The 15,384-nt window shown below is 45.1% G+C and overlaps 1 protein-coding gene across 1 annotated transcript in view; it reads right to left on the reverse strand.

The window, feature by feature from the left end:
- Positions 1 to 14,213, reverse strand: part of PDGFRL (platelet derived growth factor receptor like) — a 420,236-nt gene extending 406,023 nt beyond the window's left edge. The window contains exon 1 of the mRNA XM_063920834.1: positions 13,976 to 14,213. Coding sequence (XP_063776904.1) covers positions 13,976 to 14,030 — 55 coding nt within the window. The 5' untranslated portion in view covers positions 14,031 to 14,213. The remainder of the gene's footprint in view (positions 1 to 13,975) is intronic.
- Between the last annotated feature and the right edge of the window lie 1,171 nt (positions 14,214 to 15,384).

The following is a 15,384-nucleotide window of genomic DNA, read 5'->3' on the forward strand; positions in this document are numbered from 1 at the left end:
GAAGGGCCATCCTGCGTGACACTGCAGTGCCACTCCTAGATGGGCCCGGTGTTTGTGTCGGCCACTAGGGTCGCTTAGCTTACTCACACAGCTACCTCATTGCGCCTCTTTTTTTCTTTGCGTCATGTGCTGTTTGGGGAGTGTTTTTTGGAAGGGCCATCCTGCGTGACACTGCAGTGCCACTCCTAGATGGGCCAGGTGTTTGTGTCGGCCACTAGGGTCGCTTAGCTTACTCACACAGCTACCTCATTGCGCCTCTTTTTTTCTTTGCGTCATGTGCTGTTTGGGGAGTGTTTTTTGGAAGGGCCATCCTGCGTGACACTGCAGTGCCACTCCTAGATGGGCCAGGTGTTTGTGTCGGCCACTAGGGTCGCTTAGCTTACTCACACAGCTACCTCATTGCGCCTCTTTTTTTCTTTGCGTCATGTGCTGTTTGGGGAGTGTTTTTTGGAAGGGCCATCCTGCGTGACACTGCAGTGCCACTCCTAGATGGGCCAGGTGTTTGTGTCGGCCACTAGGGTCGCTTAGCTTAGTCATCCAGCGACCTCGGTGCAAATTTTAGGACTAAAAATAATATTGTGAGGTGTGAGGTGTTCAGAATAGACTGAAAATGAGTGGAAATTATGGTTTTTGAGGTTAATAATACTTTGGGATCAAAATGACCCCCAAATTCTATGATTTAAGCTGTTTTTTAGGGTTTTTTGAAAAAAACACCCGAATCCAAAACACACCCGAATCCGACAAAAAAAATTCGGTGAGGTTTTGCCAAAATGCGGTCGAACCCAAAACACGGCCGCGGAACCGAACCCAAAACCAAAACACAAAACCCGAAAAATTTCAAGTGCACATCTCTAATATTCAACTGACAAAAAAGAAAAGAAAAGATGAATGCATAATTGTACAGTAAACGGTTGGTGTCATAACCAGGCTGGGCTTCCAACTTACTTGATCTGAACACACTGGGAGGATTTCAATTAGCCATGGTAGATTATCCTGCTAATTGGATAGCCCCCCAATTAGCCTCAAAGCCAGTAGTTCAGTGAGATTTTTTCTTACCTACATCAGCGGGTTTAAAAAAATCCGAGAAAACTCGGATGATGACAGGAGACTCGACCACATTAACACACAAATCAGTGAACTTTTCACAGATCCTGGTGTTACTGTTAAGACCTTTTAACCCGTGTTACCAGTTATTACCAGTTATTTAACGCCTGTTACCGCATTATGGGATCCATTTATCATTTATCATTAATTACATATTCAAAGTGCTATTAACGTCCATGATCGCATTTTAATATGCAATTTTACCAGGCCAATGTGTCATTCAAAGGTGGACACAAGTGCCCACTGTTTTACCTCTGTGCATGCATGCGAAATGCACTGCGCATGCGTCCCGTTGGTCACTGCTGGAGTACGCAGATCGTAATTACTAATGAAGTGGGCAGGATGGGCAGATTATTTATTATTTATTACCAGCTATTTGTATAGCGCACACATATTCTGCAGTGCTTTACAGAGACTGTTTGTCCATTCACATCAGTCCCTGCCCCAGTGGACCTTACAATCTATGGCCCTCATTCTGAGTTGTTCGCTCACTAGCTGCTTTTAGCAGCATTGCAAACGCTAGGCCGCCGCCCTCTGGGAGTGTATCTTAGCTTAGCAGAATACCAAACGAAAGATTAGCAAAACTGCTACTAAATAATTCCCTGCAGTTTCTGAGTAGCTCCAGACCTACTCCTAGATTGCGATCACCTCAGTCCGTTTAGTTCCTGGTTTGACGTCACAAACACGCCCTGCGTTCGGCCAGCCACTCCCCCGTTTCTCCAGCCACTCCTGCGTTTTTACCTGGCACGCCTGCGTTTTTTAGCACACTCCCTGAAAACGGCCAGTTTCCACCCAGAAACACCCACTTCCTGTCAATCACACTATGATCACTCGAGCGAAGAAAAAACGTCGCTCGAGCTTGTGTAAATCTACAAAGTTTTGTGTGAAAGGCATTTTTGCCGTTTTCTCACATGATCGCTGCACTGCGAAAATCGTCAGCGAGCGAACAACTCGGAATGACCACCTATATTCCCTACCACATGTACACACATACACTGCCCCAATAGCATAGAGCCCAGACTTGAATCCGATTGAACATCTCTGGAGATATCTGAAAATGGCTGTGCACCGACGCTTCCCATCCAACTTGATGGAGCTTGAGAGGTGCTGCAAAGAGGAATGGGTGAAACTTCCCAAAGATAGGTGTGCCAAGCTTGTGGCATCATATTCAAAAAGACTTGAGGCTGTAATTGCTGCCAAAGGTGCATTAACAAAGTATTGAGCGCCGTGAATAGTTTTTTATTTTTAATAAATTTGCAAAATTCTCATAAACTTTTTTCACGCTGTCATAATGGGGTACTGAGTGTAGAATTTGGAGGGAAAAAATGAATTTATTCCATTTTGGAATAAGGCTGTAACATAACAAAATGTGGAAAAAGTGAAGTGCTGTGAATACTTTCCGGGTGCACTGTAGTTAAAATGCCGGATCCTAGCAGTCAAAATACCAACGCCGGAATCCCGAACGGCGTGATAATGCCGGCATCACAATCCCGACGAAGCTCAGGATCCCGGCATCAAAATACCGATGCCTGGGATCCCGAGCGTCCTGTTAAAGGGACGTGCTTACGTCCTGCTGCGGGGGGTGGGAGGTTAGGTTTAGGCAGTAGTTGGGGGTTAGGGTTAGGGTGCAAGGACGGGAAGGGGATGGTTAGGTACTGTGGAGGGGGGGTTAGGCACTTACATGGGGAGGTTAGGGCTAGGCACCAAGTGGGGAGGGTTAGGTTTAGGCAGCGGGTAAGGGAAGGTTAAGGTGGGTACACACTATTAGATATATCTGCAGATCAATTGATCTGCAGATATATCTATGTACGGATCGGGCAGTGTGCTGTGCATACACACAGCCCGATCCGTCGGGGGACTGACGTCATGAACTGGGCGGACGCGAGCGCCCGCCCAGTTCAGCTGTCAATCACCGCCGGCCGCCGCAGCATGTGTACGGGCGGTCGGACGACCGCCCCGTACACACACAGCGACGGGCCAATATATCGTTAGATATATTGGCTGTCGGCTGTGCTGCGCGGCTGACGCGATACGTCTGTGAACGACGGAGTTCACAGACGTATCGCCCGTACACACTGGCCGACGGTCCTGCGATGTATCGGCCGTTCAAGAGAACGGCCGATACATCGACCAGTGTGTACGGGCCTTTAGGGTAAGGCACCACCGGGGAGAGTTAGGGATAGGCAGCACCAGGGAGGGTTAGGGTAAGGCACCCAGAAGAGAGGGTTAGGGTAGGGGAAATGGAAGGGTTAGAATTCTTTCTGGGGGCTGTCGGGATTTTGATGGGTGGGATGCCGCTGTCGGTATTATGACTGCTGGCATCCCATCCATCGGTATATCATATCGAATTCCGATCACCCAGTTACACCCTTTAGCTATGATCTGGCTGATTTCCATACTGCGCAGAATAGTCCACAGATCCACACAGATTTGTATCTGCACCTAGGGTAACCACAGACGTATGTACAATGTGGAAAACTGCAGATGTGGCCACTCAGTGCGAGACTTGTAGTCAGCACCTGGATTCCTACAGTACAGTGCAAATATATCTCAGTTCTGTACATATTACTATTTAGAATAGTTGCAAACATGTAAATACAGTTTCCAGGTCTCTTGTTTCAGGGCAGGTGCCTGTAATTCTACCACAGCTGTCTGATCAAGCACTAGCTAAATTTACCCGTGTTTTTGCACGGGGGCGCGCATCAACACGGGTTTTTAGTAAGTTGAAACGGCTCAATATGGGTTGAGTGACCCTGGAATCCTACCCGGGTAGCTACCTGGGTTGAACACGTAACACGGTAATGACCCGGGTAATTATGCAGTGGAAACGGTCATTACCCGTGTTTCAGACCCGAGTAACGTGTGATATCAGTAGCTTTTACAGATCTTACCCGGGTTAAGTGGAAACAGATACAACCATGTAATAACCCGTGTCGAAGTGCAGTGGAAACGCTGGGGCCGACATGGGTTGTAGCCGGGTTAAACATCCTGGATTGGACCTGGTACTTAGCTGGAAAAGGGGTATAACTGTATTGCACTAACTTGATAAAGAGCCAGATAAGAGATAAGATAATGGCTGACAAATGCCTGGAACGTTCTACAGGCTATCATCTTCTGAGAAACTAAGCGCAATTGTCATTGTATATCCATACAAATGTACTCGATTACAATGAAATATTCAGCATTTTGTGAAATGTAAAACTTTGTTACCCTTTAGAGTTTAACTAGCATAATACATTTACACCCTTTAACAGCTCATTCCTTGACCCCAAGAGTGTTATATGCTGACATGGTAGTATAATCTTCATTTCAGTCATTTAGAAACTAATTGAACCCATATGCGGACCATGATAATAATAATAATAATTATCATCATCATCATCATCATCATCAGGAGAATATTCTAGAAGTTAAGGAATCTGCTTGTAAGTAAATTGTGTGATGGTACCATGGAAATACCTTAATGAAGTCCATCAATTTAGCCTTTTAGCTTCCATACTATGGGCCTAAATCAGACCTGGTCGCAAGCAGGCATTTTTTGCAGTGCTGCGACCAGGTAATCGCTGCCTACAGGAGGAGGGGGTAATCGCTGTGCAGGGGTGTGAATGGATGTGCAGAGAGCTGCACAAACAAAAGTTTGTGTAGTCTCTGCACAGCCCAGGACTTACTCAGCCGCTGCGATGATCCGGACCGATGCTGACGTCAGAAACCCTCCTTCTGAACAGCTGGGCCTGCGTTACGGACACTCCTTAAAAATGGTCAGTTGCAGCCCACAAACGGCCTCTTCCTGTCAATCTTTTTGCGATCGCCGGTGCGATCGCTTTCTTCATAAAATCCGTCGCTGTCCGGCGATCCCTGTCACCGGAGGCCTATGCGCCTTCGCAGTGCATATACATGCGCAGTTCAGACCCGATCGCACCGCTGCAAAAAAAAAACTAGCGTTCGATCGGGTCTGAATGACCCCCAATGTTATTATCTATATGGCCAGTTGGTACCATTGTGATTGTCCACAAATTTTGGATCCATATTCTTCAATTAGCTTTAAAGATTTTTCAGAACGACCACAGCCAAAGACCCATGTGATACGCACACAGGAGGTAATTCAAATCTCATCGCTAAGCAGCGATTTTTGCAGCCCTGCGATCAGATAGTCACTGCCTACAGCTGGAGTATATTTTCACTGTGCAAGTGTGCGAACGCAGGTGTAGCAGAGCTGCACAAACTGATTTTGTGCAGTCTCAGCGCTGCCCAGGACTTACTCAGCCGCTGCGATCACATCAGCCTGTTCGGGACCGGATTTGACGTCAGACACCCTCCCTTCAAATGCTTGAACACGCCTTCATTTCTATAGACACTCCCTGAAAACGGTCAGTTGACACCCACAAACACCCTCTTTCTGTTAATCTCCTCGTGAACGCCCATGCGAATGGATCCTTTGCACAAACCCATCGCTGAACAGCGATCTCCTTTGCAGCTGTCTATCGCACCTGCGCATTGTGGTGCATACCATGTGCAGTTCGGATCTGTTCACCCGCTGTGCGAAAACGCACAGCAGCGATCAAATCTGAATTACCCTCACAGTCATTCTTAGGTCTCAGCAGAAACTATTATCCCTACCCCATACATTACAGCAACCTCTTGGTGTATAGCAGAGCTGGCCAAACCAGTCCTCGAGATCTACCAACAGTTCACATTTTCCAGACCTCCTAGCTGATGCACAGGTGTACTAATTACTAATTAAGATGTGCTGCATTCATTCCTAACTGACAATTCTACAGATCTCCAGGAGGCCTGGAAAACATGAACTGTTGGTACTAGATCTCGAGGACCGGTTCGGCCAGCCCTGGTGTATAGCTTCTTGATTTACCTTCACTTGTTCCAGTTCATCATTTTGTTATGTTGCTGGATTTCTACATTGCATCATGAAACAAAGCAGCTCTTCTACAGGAGGATAAAGCTACTGTAACTTTGCAGCTACGTATTTGGGAACCATGGAAATTGTTTAGGAAACACTGAGTTAGATCTTTACTTTCCATTCCTGACACTTAGGCTTCTGGTGTGAGCGAATGAGTTCCCTATAGCAGAGGTTCCCAAACGCGGTCCTCAAAGCACTCCAACAGTCCAGGTTTTAAGTATATCCATGCTTGGCCACAGATTACTTAATTAGTACACCGGTCAATTTGATTTAACCATCTGTGCTGAGCCATGGATATACCTAAAACCTGGACTGTTGGGGTGCTTTGAGGGCCGCGTTTGGGAACCTCTGCCCTATAGGTTGATTTGTAAAATCAGTTATGATTCATAGTTGTTCTTGCCCTGGATTCTGTCTTACAGTGTTACATAACGGGCTGATGCAGAGCTGAACGCAAGTCCATTTGCGGAGCGTATCTTCTGCGTTTTCCCTCTGTAGCCGCACCTGAACTTCAGGTGATGCAGGATCATACACAGACCAGAAGGATCTGAGAGCGATGGGGCGTAACTCATCTGCAATGGGGCGGGGGGGGGGGGGTTCCCCACATAGGCTAAGGACATGTCATCGGAAGTGCGGGCTATACAGCATATGCGTAATTACATTTGTTTTCAGACAGATTGTCCCTCACCACAATTGCGGTTTTTACATTGCGGGGAGGGACAAATAAATGCAATCACCTCCCAGCACAGGTGCTTTAAGAGACAGTGCAGTAGACTCTGGCATTAGACTCTGGAAAAAAGTGTTTTTTTTTGTTGCTCTGCAGCAAGCGCCCGGCCGATGGAGAGGGGGTGTGGTGTGTGGGTCCCCTATACGCAGGGGCCCATGTGCACTGCACACCTTGCTCCCATTATAGATACGCCAGTGCCCCCCAGCACATAGGACATGCATGCCTTCTGTGGTACTCTCCCTGAGCAGTACAGCTGGTGTAATGGTTAGCATTACTGCCTCACAGCACTGATTCCCACCACGGCCCTAACTGTGTGGAGTTTGTATATTCTCCCCATGTATGCGTGGGTTTCCTCCGGGTACTCTGGTTTCCTCCCACTATCCAAAAATATACTGATAGGTTAATTGGCTCCCAACATAAAAAAAATTAACCCTAGTGTGTATGTACATATGGTAGGGAATATAGGGGCCGATTCAGATCTGATCGCTAAGCTGCGTTTTCTCACAGCCTGCGATCAGAACTGAACTGAACTACGCATGCGTATGCACCGCAATGCACAGGTGCAACGGTCCGCAGCAACGGGGAGCGCCGGTCAGCGACGGGATAATGCTAAAATTCCGAACGCACCGGCGAGCGCAAGAAAATTGACAGGAAGAGGGCATTTGTGGGTGGCAACTGACCGTTTTAAAGCAGTGTCCGGGAAAACGCAGGCAGGACCAGGCGTTTGGAGGGAGGGTTTATGACGTCCACTCAGGCCACGATCAACGCAGCGGCTGAGTAAGTCCTGGGCTTAGCAGAAACTGCACAAACTTATGTTTGTGCAGTTCTGCTACACATGCGATAGCACACCTGCGCACACACCATACCCTCCACCTGTAGGAGGCGACTACCTGATCGCAGGGATGCAAATACCGCACCCTAGTGATCAGGTCTGAATTATCCCCATAGATTGTAAGCTCCACTGGGGCAGGGACTGATGTGAATGGGCGAATATTCTATGTAAAGCTCTGCGGAATATGTGCGCTATATAAATAACTAGTAATAAATAAATAATGTGCAAACGTTGGCCAATATTGTATGCTATGAAATGCACATTTACAAGGCTCTGTTGGAACTAAATCAAAAGCACGTGCCATTTCATGTACCGGTATTCTACCAAATACAAGCATGCTGCATGCACCAGAACTAATTCCTGTGGAGTCTGGAACCAACAGCTAGCGGATGTCATGTGCCTGACATTAGATGATTTGCCTCCTACCCCTATGCAAGATGTGTAAACTATTAACAGCTGAGTTTAGATGATTTGCCTACTAAAACCAGTTACACTTTGCAGATTTCAGCTCAGTGTTTGCTTTCTTTAAGTGGAGTAGGAGATCGTACATCACAATTTTTAAGTAGGACTTAAGATACGACCTCCGACTGTTGCTGCAGTATTTGAAGCTGTTTATCTGTTTACACTCCTGAATACACACCTACTGTATGCAATTATCGGGGTGATCAACCAATATTGGGTGATCAAACCAATCATTTCATAAGTGTATGACCAGCTTAACCATATGCAAGTTGTATAAAGTATTCCCAATTCCAATGTGTGTGCCTGCTTCACATACAGCTTATTATATCTATGTCACATTGTCTCTGTTATGTGTGTACAAAGGCCCTAATTCAGCATGAGTTGTAGTCGTGTGACTATTCACACAACTACAACTCATTACACTAACATGTGGGGGGCCATCCAGCATCAGGCAAAGCTGCCCCGCATGCCGGGTCCTAGTCCCTCGCTAACATGCGGGCGCGCGCAAGATAAGGGTAGCCCCCTGCCTACGCAGCCATGTTTCGGGCCGCAGAGGCTGCATGTGACGCCACGCAGCCACAGCAGCCCGCCCTGCAAACGGTCCAGACAATGCAGACGTGTCCAGAATGTTTGCGGGGCGGGCTGCACCCCCCCCCTTAACCCCGTCCCCTAAATGGCACATCAACCCCCTCACCTGCTTAGCGAACACCTCGGCCTGTGAGTCAGGTCAAGGTGTTCGCATAAGTGAGATGCTGTCGCATCTCACTGTGTGCGGTACACGCAGTGCGGTTCCTGTGTGTGCGCACACTGCACAAGAGTTTCAGCATGTGACCACATCGCAGATGCGTCTCATGCTGAATTAGGCCCACAGTCCGGTTGATGCAGAATTGTCCTACGTTTGTGTCCTACTTGTGCCCATGTTATATACATTGTTACATGTCTAACAATAAACTTAAAAGAACCTCTCTGCTAATATACACAAATATAAACAACAGATATCTTAAATATGCTGCAAAAAAATATAATGTACAGTATGCCTGAATGCCGAAGAAAGGACTAATCAGTTTTAGTGAAGAGTTAACAAACAGCCAGTCACTAACAGTTCACTAGTGCTGGCAACCATAAGCATCATCGATTGTTTCTGTACCTGCCCTTGACCTATTACAAATAATGTGGTTTCCCAGGCGTACATACTGTAGATCTATTTCCCTGTCTGTATGTATTGGCAATTGTACAAATGTAATACCCTTGACTCCATAGAAACTAATGAAGTTTGTAGTTTAGGAGGCTGCCACTAGGTGGAGCCACAACATGCCCAATAAGAGACAAACCAGTAAAGCAGTAGTTCTCAAACTGTGTGCCGTGGCACCCTGGGGTGCCTTGGGACACTTGCAGGGGTGCCTCAGGACACTTGCAGGGGTGACTCAGGTTGGTGGTCCAGCACCAATGCAAATTATTTATAGTCAATGTAATAGGCATAACTAGTGCTGGTGGCTGTCAATCAAGCATAACATATGTGGACAAACAGGTTCAATTGTGTGATGAGGGACAGGATTTGCTTCTAAGGATTACATATAAACAGAATTTACTTAGTTTAATATTTCTTTCTAAATTTCTCAATAAGAAACTTTTGACCTAGGGGTGCCGTGAAAAAAATTCTGATACTCTAGGGCGCCGTGATTCAAAAAAGTTTGAGAACCACAGCAGTTTGGAGTTACTGGTCGCACATTCACAGCTGAGACCGGTAGAAGCTGAGGAGTGGACAAGCAGCACGTGGTGAGGTGCTGCAGGTCTGCAGAGAGAGGGAGACTGGCAATGATGCTGTAGTGATGCAGAATGACAAGTGGTGCATTGAGCACTGCTGCAGAAGGTTCAGCAGAGTGAGGTTTAGAGCCAGAGACAGTGTGTCAGCTGAGTGAGATCCAAGGTGGCTATGTGTAAGTAAAAGCTGTAAAAGGGAGACATCCCTACTGAAATACTGGGAAATGTTAAGCACTACTGAGTACTGTAAAGTGCTATTGAGAGTATATGAGAGATACTGTGAACTGTTGGAGGATATTGAGAACTATTAAAAGATACTGAGAATTATTGAGAGCTAATGAGATCTGCTGAGGCATATTTTAAATATATTGAGAGATAGTGAAAGTATATTGGGAACCTTATTGAAGTTACTGTCTAGTCCTAACTTGTGCAAGAGACGCAGCTAAAAATCTAAATGGTTTTACAGCCTCATATACTGTATGTCTGTTTGAGATACTGGTGGCCAATGGAATCCAGTTTTGCCGCTTTCAGACATGTGAGTATGAAATTTGCCGGGTCTAGAAAGCCGGCAGATTCCCAGGACACAGCTCCATGACCCTGGTCAGGAACTTAATCCCGGGTTGTTTTCTTTCACAAATGCAGAAATCCAAGGTGCAAAATGCCCAAATGCAGAATTCACATGCAAAAAACCCAGAATATAGCTCTGTGTGTGTAAATGGGGTATAAGCGAGAGAATTTTAAGCTGATTATGGAACACCGTGGGACTATTGATACTGTGAAGTGCTGAAGATAAATGTGCTATTGAAAGTAGATATGTGTTTATTGCCTTATCATTGGAATGACAAAGATATTATTTCTCTGAAATGAAAGACCAGTCCTGTCACTTGTGTCAATTGTTGATGACAAATGCATACGTGTTATAGAACAGCATCCATCCAGCAACAAAGTATTCCAGCGACAGAACCTTGTTTGCATTTTAAATTATTGATCAGTTTGAGGATTTTACTAATTCCGCTGAGTAAAAATCCCTTTTACTATTATCTTATATCTGTGTTTTGTAAAGGTTATTGTGTGTTTAGATTATATTATATTGCAACAATTGAGAAACTGCATTTCCCTAGTTATAACCAAGCAAGTGCTGCAGCAGTTGAGATAAAGAAGCCCATTTAACTACTGTAAAGAGTTATTGCCCATTGCCTATTCCCTACCGTATTGCAAACTACTGTGTGCTATATTTCTTTTTGCTGCAATTTTCTGTCATATGAATGGTAATTATTTTCAACATACCATGACCCTCCCTGGACTTAAATCGGCTTACCCCCTTTAATAAATGTACTTGATTATTCTATTTATCAAGGTTGTCACGTTATGTCATTTTACTGTGTGTAAGGGGCTAGCCTCTCTGCTACAGCTTGAGACTGATAAAGCTTGTGGAGTCATTGCGAGAGAAGGAAGATCCACTAGAGTTGCTGCCTCAGCTGTAATGTACCATCTACATCACACTTATCTGTGCACACCACAACACCTGGGGTAAGTGTCAGACTGAGGCATGAAGGACCCCAGGGGGAATGCAATGGTAGGGGCCCACTGAAGGGGGACAGCACAAAGCTGAAAAAGGTGTGGACAGCTGACTAAAGGGGTGTGCCAGAGAGCGTTGCAATGTCTGCCATATTATATAGAGAGTGTTGCAGTGGCCGCCACATAAAGCATGGAGCAACATAGTGACTACCGAATAATACAGAGAGCATTTCAGTGACTGCCATATAATACATAGACAATGCACTGACCACCATATAATACAGAAAGCAACACAGTGACTGACATATAATGTTATGCAATGCTCTGTGACAGGTGGAATACAGAGACAGGAGACAGGAGAGAAAGGAGTGGGGGCAGGAACAATGGCAGGGATAGCAGGAATTATTAGAATAGACAGATGGAGTGGAGGGTTTGGGGTGAGGGGGCAAGGATTCGGTGGCTAAGGAAGGGTGGGGACGGAGTACTTGAGCATCGCAGCTCAGGCACTAGCAGCTTGTTCTTCCAAGTAGGTGCCAGCTGGCAGTAATTACTCAGCTCACATATAGGATAGGTTCAGCGTCCCCCATCCAACCCCGTGGCCCATAGAGCCATGCCCATCACAGAAAGGGGCAGAGACATAAAGCACTGGCGTTCCCCTGGGAATAACAAAGCTCCCCGTCCCCACAGTCCGACTCTGCCCGGGGTACCACACAAACATATATCTGTCAACTTTTGGATCCAAGAGATTGGGACCTACAACGTGCACACTCCAGGAAGGGAGCATGCCATGGTCTCAGTTGGAAAGGGATATGGTCACACTGCTAGGGGCGTATCTTTGTGGGAAGTGCAGTGATCGTTAGCCCCTTCCCCATTTTGTTTAACTGGGGGGGCATGCCCAACACTTCCTCTCTCCCCCTCCCTTCTCCACCGCAGGACACTGCGACCCGGCGAGACTGCAGGACATGACTGTCCTGGTAAAATTGGGAGGTATGTGGACACATGCTCTCTGTACTTTGGCTATGTCAGAAAGCCCTCAGGTGTAAGTGGCAGAATTACACAAATCTGCAAGGGCTCATATGCATGCAATAACTGTACTGGGCAGCACAGTGCAACATCATGCAAGATAAACTAAGTTCACTGGCATCATTTTCACTGTGCAATTAAGTATGGACCTTAAAATAAAGCATAGTACATAGACTGATATCAACATACAGTAGTTTTTAATATTGTAGACATGCACTTTTGACAATAGCACAAAAACGTTAAAGATTTACACATAATGGGGGTAATTCCAAGTTGATCGCAGCAGGAATTTAGTTAGCAATTGGGCAAAACCATGTGCACTGCAGGGGAGGCAGATATAACATGTGCAGAGAGAGTTAGATTTGGGTGTGGTGAGTTCAATCTGCAATCTAATTTGCAGTGTAAAAATAAAGCAGCCAGTATTTACCCTGCACATAAATAAAATAACCCCACCATATCTAACTCTCTCTGCACATGTTAAATCTGCCTCCCATGCAGTGCACATGGTTTTGCCCAACTGCTAACTAAATTCCTGCTGCAAACAACTTGGAATTACCCCCAATATACAAATAATACCATAATGTAAGATGTACAAATATCCTCCGCTAAAACCCCCAATTAGATTGCAAGCTCTGAGGTTACAATGTATGCTTTGGCCTGCTTCATTTGCACAGTATCTCTATACAGGTTGAGTATCCCATATCCAAATATTCCGAAATACGGAATATTCCGAAATACGGACTTTTTTGAGTGAGAGTGAGATAGTGAAACCTTGGTTTTTTGATGGCTCAATGTACACAAACTTTGTTTAATACACAAAGTTATTAAAAATATTGTATTAAATGACCTTCAGGCTGTGTGTATGAGGTGTATATGAAACATAAATGAATTGTGTGAATGTACACACACTATGTTTAATGCACAAATTTATAAAAAATATTGGCTAAAATGACCTTCAGGCTGTGTGTATAATGTGTATATGAAACATAAATGCATTCTGTGCTTAGATTTAGGTCCCATCACCATGATATCTCATTATGGTATGCAATTATTCCAAAATACGGAAAAATCCCATATCCAAAATACCTCTGGTCCCAAGCATTTTGGATAAGGGAGACTCAACCTGTATTTTACAGCAAAAGACAATTTATTATCCTGATGTTTTAAAATCATGGTAAATGCTGTAAAGAAAATGACATTATAAAGCAGACACACCATGCAGTAAGATGGACAGGTGTATTTATTGTGTACAGTGAATGGTTGTCTTTCTTCCCTCTGGAACATCACAGCGGATCCTGGGCTTATCCTCAGCGATTAGCAGGAAAATAATCAAACATGCTTATCAAATGAGCCAGCTGTCTTACAATTAGTTGGCTAGCATCACAACAAGTAATACCAAAGTATCCATATCTGACTAATACAACAAATATGCAGCTATTTATTACATGGACATATTAGCAGTGGGGGTCTAGATAACACATTCCCAGTCAGTGATTTCATATATTTATTTTAGCTCTCTGATAGGATTATCCCATTTGCAGTTCCCCTGTCCCACAGGCTGCGAGCTGCGGAAGGCTGCACTGTTTGGCTACAAGGTGCTGCTGGTGCACTAATCAGAGGCAGTGAAATAACTCACCATTTTGAAGTGCTTCGTGGACAAGAATCAGGATAAAAATGACCCAGAACTTCATTTCGGGAGCAGGCTGGGGTCCCCCAAAGGAGCCTTACCCCAAGACAGTATGTAACAGGAGGAAACCAGCTTGCTGTCAGTAAAAGGATGATGAAAAAAAAAGGTTGTTAGGAATGTGGACTGCTGATTTGTATTTTCCAAAGCATGAAGAGAAGCTTCTGAAGGATCAAGTTTCAAGAAATCCTGGAAAAGAAAAAAAATGATGAACTTTGTGAAACTTGCCTGCTCTCTGCTGGTTACTGGACGGAATATGCTATGATGTTATACCGGTGACAGCAACATCAAGTGACAGACATTTAGGGGTAAATTTATTAAGATGGGAGTTCTATTTAAGATGGGTTGTTGCCCATAGCAACCAATCAGATTCTACTTCTCATTTATCTAGCATCTTCTAGAAGATAATACCTGGAATCTGAATGGTTGCTATGGGCAACATCACATCTTAAATAGAACTCCTATCTTAGTAAATTTGCCCTTTGATTTCTCCTGTAATCACAAGAAGTAGTCAGGCCAATTTGGTTAGTTCTGATATTCAGCCAACTTCTAGCTGTGCACAAATTAGTTTGCAATATTGTCCAGACAGGGGCGTAGCCAGAACATGTGGGCACCATAGCAACATTTTGAAGGGGCCCCCATCCCAATGCTTCTAAAGACACTTCTCTGCAGCAGTTGTTAATTTTATGCCCTATAATAGTGCCCTAGTTCATTTTCTGAACCATAGTAGAGCCTTATTTAATGTTATGCCCCATAGTAGTGCCCTAGTTTCTTTTATAAAATCTCAGTAGTGCTTAAGTTCACCCTATGTCACATTTTAGAGCTGTCAGTACTCATTATGCCGAACAGTACCCCCAATTCACATTATGATATTTAGTGCTCCCCGTTCATATTGCGCCTCATTACAGGGCCCTGGTTCACTCATATTAAATAACATTAAAATGCCATCCAGTTAATTTTATACCACACTACAATGAGCAGGTCCAGGGACATACCTAGATATATTGCAGGCCCCAAGGAAAAAGTTTTCAAGGACTTCTACGTGGGCCTGGGCCCCATTGCAGCTGCACTGCCATAACCTATGGTAGCTATGCCCTTGGGTCCAGATTCATCACAAATTCACCTCTGGAGAACCAGGCTAATCCCAGTGCATTATAAATAAAGAAACTATTCATAAGACTCAACAAACATTCATATCGGATTACATACGTTATCCTGGCGGACGGGATGCCGACTGTCAATATCCTGAAAGTGGCATCCCGCCCGCCAGAATGCCGGTAGTGGGACGAGTGCTTAGATTCCCCTTGCGGACTCGCTACGTTGCTGGCTCATGGCTCGCTGCGCTCCCCACAGAATCTATT

This window comes from Pseudophryne corroboree, chromosome 1 (genome assembly GCF_028390025.1).
Source record: "Pseudophryne corroboree isolate aPseCor3 chromosome 1, aPseCor3.hap2, whole genome shotgun sequence".
Lineage (NCBI taxonomy): Eukaryota > Metazoa > Chordata > Amphibia > Anura > Myobatrachidae > Pseudophryne > Pseudophryne corroboree.